This window comes from Octopus bimaculoides, chromosome 4, assembly GCF_046866305.1.
Source record: "Octopus bimaculoides isolate indiv1 chromosome 4, ASM4686630v1, whole genome shotgun sequence".
Lineage (NCBI taxonomy): Eukaryota > Metazoa > Mollusca > Cephalopoda > Octopoda > Octopodidae > Octopus > Octopus bimaculoides.
In genome coordinates, this window is record NC_142931.1 from 100324206 (window position 1) to 100343715 (window position 19510).

The 19510-nt window shown below is 37.8% G+C and overlaps 1 protein-coding gene across 1 annotated transcript in view; it reads left to right on the top strand.

The window, feature by feature from the left end:
• LOC106871796 (kinesin-like protein KIF25) overlaps nt 1-19510 on the top strand; it is a 495647-nt gene that overhangs the window by 393585 nt on the left and 82552 nt on the right. The window contains exon 12 of the mRNA XM_052967306.2: nt 6235-6354. Coding sequence (XP_052823266.1) covers nt 6235-6354 — 120 coding nt within the window. The remainder of the gene's footprint in view (nt 1-6234; nt 6355-19510) is intronic.

Consider the following 19510-nt stretch of genomic DNA (forward strand, 5'->3'; position numbering starts at 1 on the left):
TACTGCTTGACAACCAGTGTTGGTGTGTTTACATACCCATAGCTTAGCACTTTGGCATAAGAGACAGATGGAATAAGTACCAGGCCTTGCAAAACATAATAAGTATTAGGGTCAATTCATTCAGCTAAAACTTCTTCAAGGCAGTGCCCCAGCATGGCCACAGTCTAATGACTGAAACAAGAAAAATAAATGAAAAGATAAAAAAGATATACATACATACACATAATGTTTTTCTTGCCCTTCCCCCACTACCAGCGACTGCATCATATTTACTACTTCTGTTGCTCACTGGGGAGACCGATGGATGCAGAAGACTGCATCTCTCTATCCCCAGTTCATAGTTCTTGTATCATCCACCCTTCAATCCTACCTGTTTTTAGCAGTCAGTCTCCCACCCCTCATTCACTTTTCCTATCTTGCAAACCACTCACCCATCCACATCTACTCACTTTGTGCCTTTTAGGGCCCGCCAGGGCACCTTATTTTCATTGTCTAAATCTTGCAATTCCTACTGACCATTTTCTTTTTCTCTTTCTTTCCTCCTCATTTTCCCCTCTACTAAATGTGAGGAGCTATGTAGATCCTTCAGAAAGAACCTGTTCTTCCTCCCTCTCTCATAATAATTTCTTTGTCCCTAGCATGGAAACGACCCCACACCAATTCCCCCAGTGCTCACAGATTTGTGAACCACATGGTGAACTCAATAGTGTAGGTGGCACAAAAAAAAAAATAAATAAAACACCCAGGCCTCGTCATAAAGTGGTTGCCATTAGGAAGGGGGTATTTTGCTATTAAAATCATGTCATGGTAGACACTGGAGCTGAATGCAGTCCTTGGAGACATTCAGATTTTGTGAAACTGTCCACCCATGCCAGCATGGAACATGAATGTTAAATGACGATGATCTCTATATATTACAGATGAGTATAGCCACTGTCAGTATGTATGCATACATTTATGTGCTTTGACTGCAGCATTTAGAGCACTTTAGCTCTTATTTCTAGCATTGTTGATGTTCTAACACTCTCAGTCATATTTCATGACAATTATAGTTTTCCTTTTTGGTAACACATTGCTAAACCCCTGCCTACATTAATCATTTGTATACACAGTAACAATTCATTAAATCATCCATAGATTTGTATGGTGTGGTAATATATACTGATGACAGTTTTGTCCAAAATCAGCCAAGTTGAGCCGACCCTACTGGTGTAAAGATGAAACTGTCTAGTTAGTATAGGGATATTTCGGCTGCTGCTTTCAGGCAATTATGATCGATATCAGTATGTATGTATACTATTATGTGTTTTGACTGCAGCATTAGAGCACTTTAACTCTTATTTCTGGCATTGTAGATGATCAAACACCCTCAGTCATATTTAATGACAATTATAGTTTTCCTTTTTGGTAACACATTGCTAAACTGCTGCCAATGTTAATTATTTTTACATATGTGTGTGTGTGTGTGTGTGTATGTGTGTACACTGAACCGCAAAAGAAACGTGAGACATGTGTGACTGTGAAATATGTTTTAATTTCATTGGCAGAGATAAATTTTGATAAATCTGATAAATTCAATTTCTTGAATGCACTTTAACCACAGTTTATGGGTTCTGGTAGGGGGCGGATCCAGCACATCGAGACTGAAGGGCGTAACATGTTCAATACCATGTAAGCCCTCCCTGGGTGTTCAAAACAGCCATACACTGTTGGTACATGGAGTGCATGAGGCAGTTCACAAAAGCCATTGACACCTGTGCCCACACCCCGAGGAAAGCTGCCTCAAGTTCCTCACAAGATGTCGACCTTGGGATCACCTGGCTCAGCCATCTTTGGATTTCATCCTACAGGTGTTCAATTGGGTTCAAATTCAGGCTGAGAGCCAGCGATGACATGGTTCTGATATTGTGCTGATGCAGAAAGTTCATGGTGATCCTGGCCGTGTGGGAGGGAGCATTGTCCTACTGAAACATGTGGCTATGGTGATGAATGAGGAAGGGCATGATGTGAGGTCTTAGGATCTGGTCAATGTAGCGCTGCACTGTGATGCCATTCCCTCTGCCTGCACCAACATTTTGGAACAAATGGGGCCCAATTCTCTGATTCAGGCCTATATCACCCCAAACCATGATGTTTTGACCACCCCACGTGTCTCTCTCCATGACATGTGTATTTCTGTAGTGTTCACTCCCCCCTACGCCACACCTTAACTCTGCCATCCAGGGTGGAAATGCAGTACTGGCTCTCATCAGATCTGCATTGTTGATGCCACCAATGTCAGTGTTGTGTAGCCCACTGTAGTTGTGCCTGATAGTGGTGGGTGGTGAGGACAGACCTTTGAGCAGGACAATGGCAACGCAGATTGCTGGTGGCCAGGCAACGTCGTACCATGTCATTGCTGATGGGTCGCTGTCCAGTGCTTATAGTTTTGCAAGTTGTCACACTGGCTGGTCTGAAGTGATCATGGAGGTGTTGCAAATGGATGAAGTGGTCCTACATGGGCGTGGTCACCCAGGAGCGCCATCTGCGGGCATGGTCTGCAGTGCTGTTGGTATTGTTGTAGCACTGTTGCAAGCAATAGATGGTGCTGACATAGACATTGTATGCTTTTGCAACAAGCAGGGCACACTGCCCTGCTTGCAATCAGCCAATAGCTTGTTCTCTTTGTATTGTTGACAATTGATTAATACCTGAAGCATCCAAATTACATATGCTAAGAACATGGTTCAAGTTGATTTTTATACCCATAACCTCCATGAGATGCACGTGCATTTTGGTTTCTATGACAATTGTTTGTGACTGCCACCTACGGCATTCAACACAGCTGCGTTTTGGCATCTCATTTCAAGGAAAGTTGAAAGGTTACCTGCAATTTGGGTCTCAGTCATAAACCAGCATGTCTTGGAATATTTACACTTACATACTCAAAATAAAATTTCAGAATTTACCATGTAAAAATGACATTTGAAAATACTGCGTTTCTTTTGCAATTCAGAATATATATATATGTATGTGTATATATATATATATATATTGGAAGGTTTGAAGGTGATGTACAGAAATTATATAGAAAAAAATTAAGGTACTCAGAAATCTGGATGTTTGTACATTTACAGATTTTTATTAATGTCACATATTAAATAAAGCGCTTTTCACCTAATGTATGTATGTATGTATGTATGTATGTGTATATATATATATATATATATATATATATATATATATATATATATATATATATATATATATATATATATATACTAGTAGAGATACCTGGCCTTGCTTGGGACTAAAATGGCATAGATTTTTATTGCTTTACTTGTTTCAGTCATGTGACTGCGGCCATGGTGGAGCACCGCTGTTGGTCGAAGAAATTAACCACAGGATTTATTCTTTGTAAGCCTAGTAGTCATTCTGTCAGTGTCTTACGAAACCACTAAGTTACAGGAATGTAAACACAGCAACATCAGCTGTCAAGGAATGGTGGGGGTACAAACACAACACACAAGCACACACATATACAAATATACGCATATATACGACAGCCTTCTTTCAGTTTCTGAGTACGAAATCCACTCACAAGATTTTGGTCAGCCTGAGGCTATAGTAAGTATATATATATATATATATATATATATATATATATATATATATATATATATATATATATGGTTTCGGTGCGAATGGCTTTATTATACGGTGCCGTATTTTACAATCCTGTAAATAATAATAATGGTATTTTTATATAAGCTTAAAGCTTATGCTCTTCACCATGCAATGACTAACGGAAATAGTGTAATAACGGAGCACATAAGCCCTAATACCCTAACCCTGACCCTAAAACCGTAACACTAACACCCTAGTGAAAATCGTGGTATATTTATAAAACATTGACGAACATGAGTTATATTTTACTGAATGATTGTGTACTTGCACGTGTATGCGTTTGTGAGAGCGAGAGAGGAAGAGGTAGAGAGAGGGGGAGAAAGGAATAGAGGTAGTTAAAAGTTTTCTTATGATGAATTCTCTTCACTGCCTATTACTTCCTTAGAAATCTACGGATGCACATACGCACATAATAGAGACAAATGAAACAGATATGGACGACTTGCTCCGAAACACCACCGAGTGGGAAACACTTCTCAAAAATAACCTGCAGTTGTTTCCTTCAAAATTCCTACATGCTCGAAATGTACATACATCAAGGTATATTTGTAGAAAATTTCACGAAAAAATATTCATTTTCCTGGAAGTTAAGAGGAATTTAAGTGGAATTGTCCCCCACCTCCCTCCTAAAATACTTTCACCAAAAATTTTTGTATATTCGGAATCTACATAGTAAATAATATATGCATAGAAAATTTCATTTACAAATATTCATTTTTCTGAAAGTTATGACCTTCCAAAGTCAGGGGGTACAACTCTGTACTTATGCCACATTGACGAACATGAGTTATATTTTTGTGAATGACTGTGTTTACTTGCACGTGTATGCGTTTGAGAGAGCGAGAGAGGAAGAGGGGGAGAAAGGAATAGAGAATGGGAGCAATGTGTATGTTGTCACAGATCACGTATGTGTGGTTGTGTGTGTTTTTACATATCAATGTTATGAAAAGTAGGTAAAGAATACTGAGAGGAAAGTTTAATCTATGACTTTGTATGTATCACTTTCTCTCTCTCTCTCTCTCTCTCTCTCTCTCCCTCTTTTACTCTTACTCTCTATATTATATGTTGAGCGCGTGTGTAAAAACACTGTTCAAGGTAGAAGGGAAGAAATATAAAAGTTGCTAGAAACAACAGCCAAATCTTTAAATCACAAAATAAACGGAATTTAAAAAATCTAATTATTGCACTGGAAAGTTCACATCGAGAAAATTCCATTGATGTAAAAATGTTTATGGAAAAGTGGAAAATGTGGATTTCTATAGATGCAACACACACACACACACACACACACACTCACAAACTCAGCTATACTATAGTTATAGATATACAAAATATTTATTTTTATAAATATAATTATAAAAATAGTTTTAGAGCCATTTGGCATCTTCTAGCATGTCACATTACTTGGTAGTTGCCCTTATTATAATTTTATAATTGTATTTATAAAAATAAATACTATGTATTTATTTTTATTTAAATTGGTTTTCACATGCTAGCTACTTGATATATATAAGTTTCTTCTTTTACTTGTTTCACTCATTAGACAGAGAGATTGCCTTGAAGAATTGTATATAGGATGTCAGATAGCAAAATCAAAGGAGCATCTGGTTAAACTATATTGTGCAGTTTAATTACATTACTTTGTGTTTTGAGTTCAAATTCCTCATAGGTTTACTTCACCTTTCACTTTGGAAATAAAAAAAATATCTGCTTTTGACTCTTGAGCTGACATGATAATTTGATGCCCATCTGACCATTTTGTTCTACCCAAATGTTCCTCATTTTTCACCTTACCAGCTGTACAAAATACACATTGGGTAGTGTAGTCCAATGTAGTCTATGCCTGTTATTCCAAAAGGAAAATGATGCTATGGTTACACTGGACAGAACAGGAGCTAAACAACACTCTCAGATATTCAAAACAACAAAAGCAATATCTGATCATAATATATGTGTATGTTTTTATTCAGTTTTATTTCAGGATTTCTTGCTAATAGAGAAAGAGTCGGTTTCTAAACTTATACCCAAGGTTCCTTTGTTGCAATTTATTGCATGTGTGTGTGCATATGTGCAATATTTGAAGTCGGGGCATGTGCAGGTTCATATGTTTTGTTTTATGTACGTTTTCTCATGCATAAAGTTACATATCTAGACAAAATTATATATACTTAAATGTTAAACTTCTGGTAAGTTTTATAAATTTTTACAGTTCCAGTGATGGCTTGGATCTGTAGTCTTCAAATCAGTTTTCTCCTTCTTAGTTTTGAGAAGCTTAATTTCTCAAGATTGGTATTTAGGTAGTGTGTTACATATTCTACGGTTTCAATAATTACGGGTACCAACCTGAACTTGTAAATCTGGGTAGAGTAACTGTAGATTTCTCCATAGTTCAGCGTAGGTATTTTCTTTTTCAATGATCTTTAGCTTTATGTTAACATCTGCTGGGCAGCTGATGCATGTATGCATGTATGGATGGTTGGATGGATGGGTGGGTGGATGCATGTCTGTATTTCATTGTTTTGACAAGCATCTTATTATTATTTTCTATGATTTTGTTTTAATTCGCAGCAAATTTACCCCTGAGTAAAGAAAAGGGTAGAACCACCCCACCAAATGTTTCTTCACCCAACCCCAGTGTTATTAAAACTAAGCTGCAGCTTGTAGATTTGGCTGGAAGTGAATGTGTTGGTGAGTAGTACAATGTATTTTTGAAATCATCATCATCATCAGTATCATTGTTATTGTTGTAAAGAATAAAATGTTTTGAATGGTACAACAATGCACTGTAATATAAAAAATGGACTATATATTTGTTGTAATTTAGTTATCTATAGTCCGATGACATTTCGGAATACAATTCTTTCTTCAGATCTTCTTAGATGGAGTCTCTGCTATAAACTGCTTACTAACGGCTTTTCTTTGCTTTTTTTCCCCCGGAAGTGACATTGTAGTGGTCTCACGAAGCTTCTTCCGGAATTCCCCATGAGAAGTGTGTGAGGTCGGCTATGCTTCAATCTCGTGTGTGTTGGTACATCTGTAGCGCTGCTTCTAAGTTATGTGTTATACGTGCAGCTTCTCTTTTTTTTTTTTGTTATAAACAATACATGAGCATGTTATTAAGAATGAACCTACACACGTCCAGATGTAGCTAAATAATATATTGATTACCAATCTCCAGCCTGTTGTTAATTTGGGATCCTAGTCTGTGTATGAGTAAAGCTTCCTTAATTCTTAAATTACCCAAATTTCTTTCATTCGCCTCAATTGTGACTGTTATGCTCTTGTCCGTGTTCCGGCATCTGTCTAGATGTTTTCTGAAGGAGGAGGCTCTCGTGTTCAGATGTTCTTTGATGTGGATGTGTAACGGTCTTGTTCTACCCACATAAAACTTGTTGCATTTGTTACGTTGTATTCTATACACAAAATTTACCCGTTGGCATAAATCTGTGTCACGGATGGGACAATTTATTAATATGCATTGATTGTTGTCCCTTATTCCTTTCCTTGAGAGGTGTTCTCTCAGAGAGGGGCCGGAGTGGGCTAGTTGTATGTCTAGCCCTTCTCTTCTTATGGCTGTTCGGATGGCTGTAGTTATCCTCTCGCTAAAATGTTATTATACTTCCAATTGGAAGGCTAGAACATCGGTGGAAGCTTGACAGGTATATCAAAACTACTGTTTTCATTGATATTATTGTTTAAAAGGGAACATAAGACAATAATCCTTTCCCCCAGAAAAAAAAAACTAAATAATACTTGGGCACAAGGTCCAAATATAAGTATTTGCAAATGTTATTTGTGAAATATTTACACATTCGCAAGCGAAAAATGGCGTGGAGGGACGTTACTTTCTAATGCAAGACAAACCAGTTTGTGACAGCAGGAAATGCCATGAAAATGTAAATTTCACTGACACAAGTAACAATTACGGGGATAAAACTGATAATGAATCTAAACGAACCACAGGCTCTATGGATAGCAATAAAATTAACCACAAAGACCAAAGAAGTATTACGACAGAGAAAAATGACACAATGGAGTACACACACTCATTCGATAGTCGTATAGACAACACAAATGTAACTACCAACTCCCCAAACGGAAATAATGTGGAAAATACCATGATAACTGATATCTACACAGAAAATAGCAACTCCAACAACACGGAGCAGAGAAGCTTAACAGAAAACAATAACCGAATGAATAACAACAAAAACAACGATAATACAACCAATAACAACGTCAACTCTAGCAACAGAGGGGAGGGGTGTATTTGGGAGTAACAACAATAGCAGTAGCAACATGAACGATTCCATCACCACCCTCAACAGCGATAGCAGAACAAGTACTTCAGCAGCAGCAACTGCGAAATGCCAACAAAAGTACTATGAGATGTTAGCCCTGGCCCACAAACTCATAAAAAGAGATAAAAACCTGGGTGAACCTTGCAATCTCAACTGAAGTGGAGGCAGAAATTGAGAAGAGGACAGTAAAGTATAGGTGCATCATGGTGCTGTCTTGGAGAGCAGAACTATTCCACCTTCAGGAGGAGACGGCACTGAGATCAGTCTGAGAGGATGTCGAATTCAGCCAAAGAGCCCCAAGTTTTGGTACCATTTCAGTCCTTAAAACTGACCAGCTTATAATGTACCCATCTTACATAGGAAGAGAACAATAAAAGTTTGAATCCCTGGAATAACACCAAGTATCAACAAACAAAACAAACATGCAGAAAAAGATAAACATACAAACACGAATTCACTTCCACACAGAGAGGAGGAGGTTGCAACAGACATTGGTTCTAACACATTGAAAAGTGATGATGAGGAGGAACAGTGTAAATAAAAAAAAAACGAAAAGAAATCACAAGGGCAAGACATCTTGCCCTGCACCAAAACAAGATAACAAAGAAACTACACACACACTCACAACAAACGCAGGCACTCAGACAATCAATAACTAAAGCACCACAAGCACCAAAAACCACTGCAGACAGAAAAAAATCCCAAAAGTAAACTCACACCACAAACGCAACAAGAACAGCAAAACACAACGACATAAGCAGCTAACTTTGCGTTAGTAAGAAGAGCCGACAAAAAACTGATGGTCCTCTTATCATGAAGGGAAGACACTGAAACAGGTGTGGTGGGGTGGGAAATCTTCTTTGATTAGCACGTGCAGCAGGCTAAAGGACTTAATGATGGTGAGGATGGATTTGAACACTCTCCAAACAATTAAGGATGCCTTTCCAGACGATGTGGGGTTCCCTCGAGTAAATACCAATGCAAAGTTTCTGCAAGTGTTCCCAAAGGAGCCCAACGAAGAAATGGAGGCGGGACCACCCAATTTCCAATAGCACCAGGAGGGTAAGTAACACTCCTTGTCTTTCTTTCCTTCTTTTTAGGCCAATATGGCAGTACTAAGATTTGGTTGCATAAATGTAAGTGGCCCGGGGTCATCCTTGAAGCAAGGTCACTCGCTCAATGACTTTAAGTGGCTGAATATGGATATAATAGCCATCAGTGAGAACATGATTCCGGACACGTGCACCTTAGCACCCATTTTTGACGATTTTTGGATCTTTGCATCTCTTGGCCGACCAGGAATGGGGTGGGGTGGCAGTATTGCTCAGAAAAGGCCTAGATCTCGAGACAGTTGGTCTTCCTGGACCTGGAAGGTATGTCAGTGGTCCTGGACATGAATGATAATGAAGGCAGTGTTTTTAGACTGGTCACTGTGTATGCTCCTCCTGGATTGGGGCAGTTAGTTTTTTCAGATGTTTGGAGGTTTTTCTAGGGATGTCTCACTGTGATAGTGTCAGACACCTTGGAAATCGAGATGGTTGGCACTACCCTAAGGGAATATGGAGCAGTGATTAACCAGAAGTCAGTGGGCTTGCAGCTCATCACCTGGAGAGGCTGATCCTTGCCGACCAACAGCATTGTGGAGTGCTGGACAGAAGGACCAGTTAAGTTGCTTGAAGCCTGGTTTGGTCCAGACCTCCAAGTAGACAAGAACTGGGGTGAGGTGACAGACAAGGTAGCCAGTCTCATCCAGAAATGGGCCAAGAGGAAGCTGCCCCTGAAAGGTCTGGCAGAGGTGGCAAATGCGTACATCACATCCATCATGTACTACCGCCTGACTCATCCTTGCCCTGCTTCATGACTGAATGGGCTGGCGCGCTTGCTCTTCTGCTTCTTATGAAAAGGATAGGTACCATTTGTCAGATGGTCCATTTGCTGTCAGCACCCATTGTGTAGAGAACTGGGCATGCCATGGCTGATGATGTGCAGACATGCACTGAGACTGCGACATCTCCAGCAATAACTTAATGGTGAGCAGGTGTGATTGCCATTTGTTGGACTTGCCTTTCTGCAACTCGTCTCCTTAATGGGGCAACAGTCCTTGATCAAGCATAGACCAAGGAAGGTTGCTTGACATCTAGAGTGTCTTCAAGTACTCACAGCTCTTGGCCAGTCAGGCAATGCAGTCAGTAGAAGTTCTACCTTGAAGTTTTATTGGGGATTAGCGGAGGGCAAGAGTGACAACATTTTTGGAGAGGTTCGGGCATCGGGAGTGATCAACTGGCTGGTCTCTTCCGGTAGACTTTTGGGCTGGGGCCTATGGATAACTTCCAGAAATCCCTGGTCTAGCAGAGCTATTGGGGTCTCTTCTGGTTCATGATAAGCCCTATAGGCATAGGTGTGCAGTCAGACAGGCTTGTCTGAGATGCACACGGAGTGATGAAACCATTCTGCATGCTCTCGTACAGTGTCCGACTTGTGGAGCTTCGTCAAACGGTTATTGTCATGTGTAAGACAGATCCAGCTATCGTCCAAGTACATCATGAAGATTGCCCCACCTCCTTCCTTTGACCAGGAAGGACAGGCAGTTTTTGTCTGTCTGGTGGCTATAGCGAAAGAGGTTGTGTTGTGGACGCGATTGAAAGGGTTGAAGATGGGTACCTTCCTCTTTGGCCAAGGCCTCATTGACTTTTTCAGCTTCCACCTGAAAAGGGAAGTGAGGCAGGAGAGGGAGGCGCTGTCACCCAGTAAGTTTGTTGAAAGGTGGGTGAATGTGGCAAGAATGGCTCGTGTGAGACTCTAAGTATCTGCCTGTAAGCTGGATGGAATGCAGAGGAGAAGGGTGCCTTTGGTGTTAGGGGGTCCAAAGTGTGTGAGGTTTCTTTGGTCACCTCTTGGTGGAACTCTCTGCTATTGGGGAAGTACATTGTTGTTTTAATATCCTTGTAATTGTTTTTTGTGTTTTTTTTTTACTGTTTATACATTTACCCCCACTGTCCATCATCTGTGTAATGTCCTTTGTTTTGTGTTTGGACCTGGTAGTCTATAAAGAAAGTATTATTATTATTATTATTATTGAGTGAGAGAATAGAGCATGCCATCAAAGTGACCTTGGGGTACAAATATACAAAGCACAAAATACCCAACATGACTACTTGTCTGATAAGGGAACACCAAGCACATGCATCACAGCCATATGTGTGCAACATGATAACCACATATTAAGATTAACACACTCAGAAAAATGCTTAGCAGCATTTCAGCCATTTTTACGTCCTGAGTGCAAATTCCACCATGGTCAAAATTACCTTTTATCCTTTTAGGGGTTGATAAAATAAGTACCAGTTGAACACTGGGGTTGATATAATCAATTTATGCCCTCCCCAAAATTGCTGGCCTTGTGCCAAAATTTGAAAGCATTATGTTACAAATCATTATTATTAAAGAAGTTATTAAAAATGATTATGAAAAATAATGATAATAATTGACGTTAAATGTTGTGGACAGGCAAAATCAGTAGAGCTTCATATATAATGCATTATGGTATTTAGTTACATCCCTTTACATTCTGAGTCCATCTGTCCATTAAATATGATTCTCTTAATTCCCCTGAGTCAGGCATCATTATTAAATGGATGATTCAATTTGTAGAACATCGGGTTGAATACCTAACATTATTTAGTTTCATATCTTGATGTTTTGAGTTCAAATCACACTAGTTAAACTATCAGAAAAACAACACGGTTTATATAAGTTGAAAAGAGGGAATGATAAGCAAAAGACTCATGAACCTGTTCCATCAGTTTAAAAACTGTAATTACTATTATTACTATTAAAGTTAGTGGACCAAACAATCAGTAAACCAGTGAACAAAACTGCTTTGTGGTGTTTAGTTAAATCCCTTTACATTCTGAGTTCAAATCCTGTAAGTAGTCTTGTTGCATTTTTCTCTTTTTTTCTTTCTTTCATTCATCTTCATGTTTATATCTGCTATCAAATCTTGTTGCATTTATATGTTTTCTTTGTAACATTCCTACATTTACTCCCAGATATAAGTTTTCAATATCTTTACAAAAGAAATTTCATATCATTCCATTTCTGCCATTTTTGAAACAAAAATCAAAGACACATTTCTTACATGCCACAATGATTTTCAATTCAATTCTTTAGTCAATGTAATTCTTCAGTATCATACCTTACCATCTTTCTGAACAAAAGTATTGCAGCCTCTACCATTATTGCTATGACAATTATGAAGACGCTATTGTCAATTTTGATCATACAAAATTATCTAAGCTTCCTTGTGAAAGAATTTCCGATCATGCTGTGTGTTAAGTTTTCATGAGACAGGATCTTTATCATCTGTGTTTCTTATGACCAATGGAAGTTTTTGTCATTGATCTTAAAATGCAGTAACTGGACAGATAAATGAGTATATCAGAATGTGTGTGTGTGTGTGCATGTGTGTGTAAGATGTAAAACATACACACACACTCTCTCACACACATGCACATTGATCTTTCATCTTCCCCTCTCCCTCCCCACACTGGACCACCAAATTATCTCTTCTAATGCACTATGCTTACCTCTGTTTCTCACTTTCCCCTGCAGCCTACCTTATCACTTGTCATTTCACTCTTGTCTTCCCCATGTCAGCTGCATCATCATTACCATCTTGTTGCTGCTTTTTCTCTCTCTCTATCTATCTATTTGTCTGTCTGTCTGTCTGTCTGTCTGTCTGTCTGTCTGTCTGTCTGTCTGTCTGTCTGTCTGTCCGTCCGTCCGATCATCCATCCATCCATCTCTCTCTCTCTCTCTCACTCCTTCATACTCTCTTCTTTTAAACCTCTATCTATTGTCTTCTACATCTACTCCTACCCAATCTTTACAGATGTTGCCTACTTCTCCCCAATTTCTCTTATCTCTAGCCCATCTCCCATACAATCTTGCAAAATCCCCACCAACTCACACTCCTAGTTTTTCTGTCCCCACTCACTTCAACTCAACTCATACCTTGAAGTCCCACCTGGACACCTCATCACCCATATTTTTTCCTTTGCAGTTCTTCAATGTGAGTTGCCATGAAAAGAAAAATAGGAGTAATGAGGTGTCCAGGTAGCAATGGGAGCTCCTCTACAATAAACATATGCTTCCACCCACCTGCTTCTCACACATCTTAATTCTCATCTACTAGCATATAGCTTCCCATCCTTGGGTTTCATAGTCATGTGGGCTACTTGATGACTTCCCTAGCATTGGTGACCCAACAAAAGCACCCCTTGTAAGTAGTGGCTGTTGGGAAGGACATACAGGCATAGAAATCATATCAAAGCAGACATTAGAGCACAATGCAGCACTTGGACACAAATATTTAAAAAATAATGCTGGTGGCCTAAGCAAAGCACCTAGTACACTCTGTAAAGAGCATGCAGGCATAGTGACTATATATATACTAATAATAATAATAAAAAATGGAGATAATTGTTCCAATTATTATTGATTACATTATATATATATATATATATATATATATATACCCACATCATCATCATGAGTTTAACGTCCACTTTTCTATGCTCACATGGGTCAGACAGAGTTTTATTAAAGTTAGTATTTTACGTCTGGATGCCCTTCCTGTTGCCAACCCTCACTTGTCTCCAGGCAAGGTAGTATTTTCCATGGACAATTAGAGATGATGGATAACACTTGAATGGTGGTGCTACACACTGGAACTGAACCCAAAGTCATGTGACTGGAAGCATACAACTTACCACACAGCATGGTTTCTATGTCTGGATGCCCCTTCCTAATGTCAACCTCTGCACATAATGTACTAGATGCTTTTTATGTGGCACTAGTTCCAGTATCAATTCTGCTATGGCAGATAGGTCTTCTTGAGTACATCAATGCACTAGATATCTCAGTCCTTAGTCATCCCCTTTGTAGGTTTGAGAACACTAAAGGTCTTTAGTCTTGCTTCCAGCCATATAGACTGTCACAAAACAGAGACAATAGGGCATGATACTGACTTGCTAGATCTTGTCAAACCATCCAACACATACTAGCATGGAAAGTAGATGTAAAATAATGATAATGATATGCATACATACATAACATGTGTGTGTGTATATATATATATATATATATATATATATATATATGCGAGTAAAAATAAATACAAAAAAAGGTGGATTTTTTTGTATGATTGTGTATAGAGGAATATATTATTTTGCTTAAAAGAGTTCCAACACTGTCTGTTTTTTATGTTTTATTTATATTCCTGCAGAACTAATGTGGGGTATAGAATATGGAATATACAATATATAATATAATATACAATATATAATATAAAATAAAATAAAAATGGATGGCACCATGAATTAAAGTATTGAATGTAGATGAAATATTGAGTGTTCAATATAAAGGATCAAATATATAAATATATAAATATAAATATATATATATATATGTATATGTATGTATACATTTATGTGTGTGTGTATATATATATATATTAATCATTTTTATTTCAAGATTTCTTGCCAATAGAGAAAGAATTAGTTTCTAACCTAGATCCAAAGCTCCTTCATTGGAATTTCAATATCAACAGGGTATTTTTGTATGTATATGTACAGATTTGTATGTTTTCTCTTGCATGTCTAAACATGCTCATATATATTTAAATGCTAAACTTCTGGAAAGTTTAACAGATTTTTACATTTCCAGTGATGGACTGGATTTGGAGTCATTGAATTAGCTTTCTCCTTTCTGGTTTTGAGAAGCCTAATTTCTCAAGGTTGGTATTATCCCAGGGCCCCAATAATTACAGGTATAAACGTAAACTTGTAATCTGGATAGAGTAACCATAGATTTATCAATAGTTCAGCATATGTATTTTCTTTTTCTCCTGATCTTCAACTCTATGTTAACATGCACTGGGGAGCTGATTTCTACAACTGTACAGAGTTTCTCTTCTCTATCCCAAATTACTATGTCAGGTTTATTATGCTTACAATTTATTGAGGCTTTCACTGGGATATTCCACAAGTACTCCTTTTTTATTATGAGTGGATATGACTTCTACCATACTGTAAGTTCTTATTTCTTTGTCCTCAGGGTTATCCTTCTGATGGATCACATTATACAATGTCCTAGCTACAATATCATATCTCATCGGTACATAATACTGTGATGGCATTTTCGGACAAATGTATGTATGTGTGTGTGCATGCAGATTTATATGTTTTATGTATGTATTCTCATGCATATAGTTACATATCTAGACATGCTCATATATATTTAAATAATAAACTTCTGGAAAGTGTTACAGATTTTTACTGTTCTAGTGATGGATTGGATCTGTATTCTTCAAATTAGCTTTCTCCTTTCTGGTTTTGAGAAGCTTAATTTCTCAAGATTGGTATTTAGGCAGTGTGTTACATATTCCAGGGCCCCAGTAATTACAGGTATAAACCTGAACTTGTAATCTGGATAGAGTAACTGCAGATTTCTCAATAGCTTAGCATAGGTGTCCTCTTTTTCACTGATCTTCAGCTTTATGTTAACATCTGCTGGGCAGCTAATTTCCACAACTGTGCACAGTTTCTCTTCTCTATCCCAAATCATTATATCAGATCTGCTGTGCTGACATTTTATTGAGGTCTTCACTGGTATATTCCACCACTATTCCTTTTCATTATGAATGGCTATGGTTTCTTCCATATTATGGGTTTTTATTTCTTTGTCCTCAGGATTAACCTTCCAACGGATTTCATTATAGAGTGTCCTAGCTACGTCATCTCTTGTCAGTAGATAATACCATTATGACATTTTCGGACAACTGCTTATGATGTGGGTGATATCTTCAGTGTGAACTCCACAAAGTCTGCATCGGTTGTCACATTTTATGGCTTTTCCCGCATCTCTATCCCTTTTGTGCATCAGGTACTTGGTTGATATTTCCTGCTCCTGGATTGCAAATGCATACCCTTCAAAGTTGGGGGTAGTAATCTGGGTAATCGTCCTTGATAAACTGCTTTGATGATCGATGTTACTATCATCATGGAGATTTCTACAAACATATCCATGCATAGTCTTCTGCTCATATAGGCTCATCCTTTCATCTGATGATACGTTGCGGTAGAGTCGTGCAACTTCTTTGGGCATGTATTTTAGGTTATCAGACACAGAGTGTTGCTCAAAGAGCTGCCTTCCAAGTCTTATGATGTTATCAGCCTCATATATGCAAACTTGGTCAAGGGATGCTTTATGGTTAAAAGATGTTGCTGAAGAGATATGATGTAACATTTAAAGGCATTTTGGATCGATGTTAAGCCTTTGCCGCTTTGTTTACATTTTAGGTAGGGGCAGTCTATGTCACTGTTTATGTGGAAATTATATGTGCTTGTTAGTATTTTTCGGGTTTTCACATCAATGGCTCAGATTTCATCAAGCGTCCAATCAAGCAGCTCAAATATTGGTATGAATACTGACACTGCAAACACATAGTGGGCCATTGTTTTATTGAATGCAGAGAGTTCTGAGGTCCAAGTTTTGGCGAAGTAAGTGGTAATCAGAAGAGAGAAAGAGAGAGACAGACAGACAGAGTGAGGCTGAAAGAGAGAAAGACAGAGTGAGGCAGAGAGAGAGAGGGGGTGCCAAAGTTAGGGTGGTCAGAACATGGAGAAAAATAATTAACAGACTACTTCTACTTCTCTCAATATCTTCATCACGCAACCTCTCCAGCTTCCTGAACTAATCTCATCTCTTCTTACCCTTCCTTGCTTCAACACTCCCCACACGTCCCTCGAGCTACCTACTTCCTTCCTCTTCACCCATTGTACCTTTAAATTTCCCTGCATAGTGATTTGAAATGTTAGATTTTTATCTCTCTACCTGAAGATGGAGGCCAGATGTACCCACTGTTTATTTGATTCTATTACTGGTTGCATATTTTTGTGGACTACATCTGAACATTACGAAGTAACTCTGAGCCCCCAGGAACAGCTGTTAAACTTGTAACACCATACCTTCTCTCCTTTAATTTTCTGTGTCTTTGTACTCTGTGTAAGATTGCTCTGTTAATATATGAATATCTATATATTTATACTTTAATATTCGTCTGAAAATTTTCAGTCTTTGCTTTCTCTCTTTTTACATGTATACATATATTTTGTATATCTAACCCAAGCAGTTTTATTCATCTGTCTGCATCATTATCTTTCTGTATATATGCATGTGCGCACGCGCACGCGCACAGCGCACACACACACACACACACACACACACACACACACACACACACACACACACACACACACACACACACACACACACTTATACTCACAAGAACACATAGAAATTATTTGAGACTGGATTTGGCTAAATGTCTTTGAGATCAGCAGTTAAATGGCATTTAATGCCCCTGAGAGATTAAATCATTCCACAAAAATAATAACTAGCTTTGAAATCTTGAAGACGAGGATGAGAACTTAGACTAAATTTTCTCTCTTCAGTTGTAAAATTCAGTTGACATGGAATTATATATTTGAATATTCCAATACCAACATTTTGTATGACTTAGGAACATATATTGGTGAAATATTGATAATTCTTGAAATAGGTTTATGTCAGATAAACCTTTATATACTCATAAGCTTCCTCTTACACTTGGGACAAGAACAGGACATATTCCAATAATGAATTTATATATCATGTATATATATATGTGTGCATGTTTGATATAAACTCAAGTTTATATTATATCACACACACACACACACACACACACATTATAAATACACATATGTGCATACTCACTGAGAGTAATATATAAATAGGTCCCACAAGAGAAGATGTATACATTTATTCATAGATGGATGGAGACGTGTATATGCATATGTATGCATATCCATCCATCATCTATCTATAAATGCATATATACTCAAATACGTACAGACACATGCGCACACACACACACACACACACACACACACACACACACACACACACACAAAAACACATTATTCCTATGAATGTATATAATCATCTATGTGAACATATACACAATGTTATGCATGTATACATAGGCACAGGCATGACTGTTTGGTAAGAAGCTTGCTTCCCAGCCACATGGTTCTGGGTTCAGTCCCACAATGTGAGACCTTGTGTAAGTGTCTTTTACTATAGCCTTGGGCTAACCAAGAAACTGAAAGAAGCCCATCATGTGTGTGTGTGTGTGCCAATGTTTGCTCTCCAGCAGTACTTGACAACCAGTGTTGGTTTTATTTACATTCACATAACTTAGTGGTTTGGCAAAAGAAACTGATGGAATAAGTAACAGGCTTAAAAAAGAAGGTACTGGTGTCAATTCAGTCTAATGTTTGAAACAAGTAAAGGATAAAAAATATACTGTGAGCATGCATGCTTATCTTTCTTCTAACCCATCCCCACACTCCAACAACCACATGACATCTCTTGTCCATCTCTTGTCTACTGTATCATCATTCTTGTTCTGCTGCTCTGCATTGTCAGTCATCTCTTACCTCCCTTAACTCATATATCATTTGGTCATCCACCATCACATCTGCCCTTCAACCTGATCCAGTCTTTTTAGTGTTAGCCCACGTCCCCTCCCCTCATCCATTTCTCATCTCTTACCTCAAACTCACTTGCAACTACCACCCTGCTACACTCCTAGCTCCTCTATCTCACTCAAGTTCACTCATCTTAAGGGTTCACTCTGCTACACCATTACTGCTATTTTTATCTCTATCCAGCTCTATCTGATCACTCCCAATCCTTCTACTAAAACGTGAGTTGTCATGTAGTTTCTCAACAGTGAGAATACTGTTCTACACAGGCCCCTTCTCTTATAATTTTACCCGTTGTCTCCTAACTCAAAGCTAACCCCTTGATATTCATAATCCTACAAGCTGCATGATGACCTCACTTGTGCTAGTGACATAAAAAATAGCACACAGTATATACTGTAAAGTGGTGGGTATTCGGAAAGATATCTAGTCATAGAAATCATGTCAAAGTACACACTATAGCATGATGCATTCTTTGGATACACTGGATCCTGTCAAACCCACTAACACATGCCAGTATGGAACATGAGCACTAAATGATGATGATGATGATGATCTCTCTCTCTCTCTCTTTCTCTCTCTCTCTCTCTCTCTCTCTCTCTCTATATATATATATATATATATATATAAATATAATATATATATAGTTGAAAAAGATTAGAGATCTATACAAATCAAGTTTTTATATATAAAAGATGGAGGTGGATATAGCACAGAAGTAAGTCTAAGACATGTTATAGAAATGTCTTAGACTTACTTCTGTGCTATTTCCACCTCCATCTTATATATACACACATATATATATATATATACATATATATATATATATATATATATATATATATACATATATATATATACATATATATATATATATATATATATATATATATATATATATATATATATATACATACATATATATATATATATACATATATTATTATAATA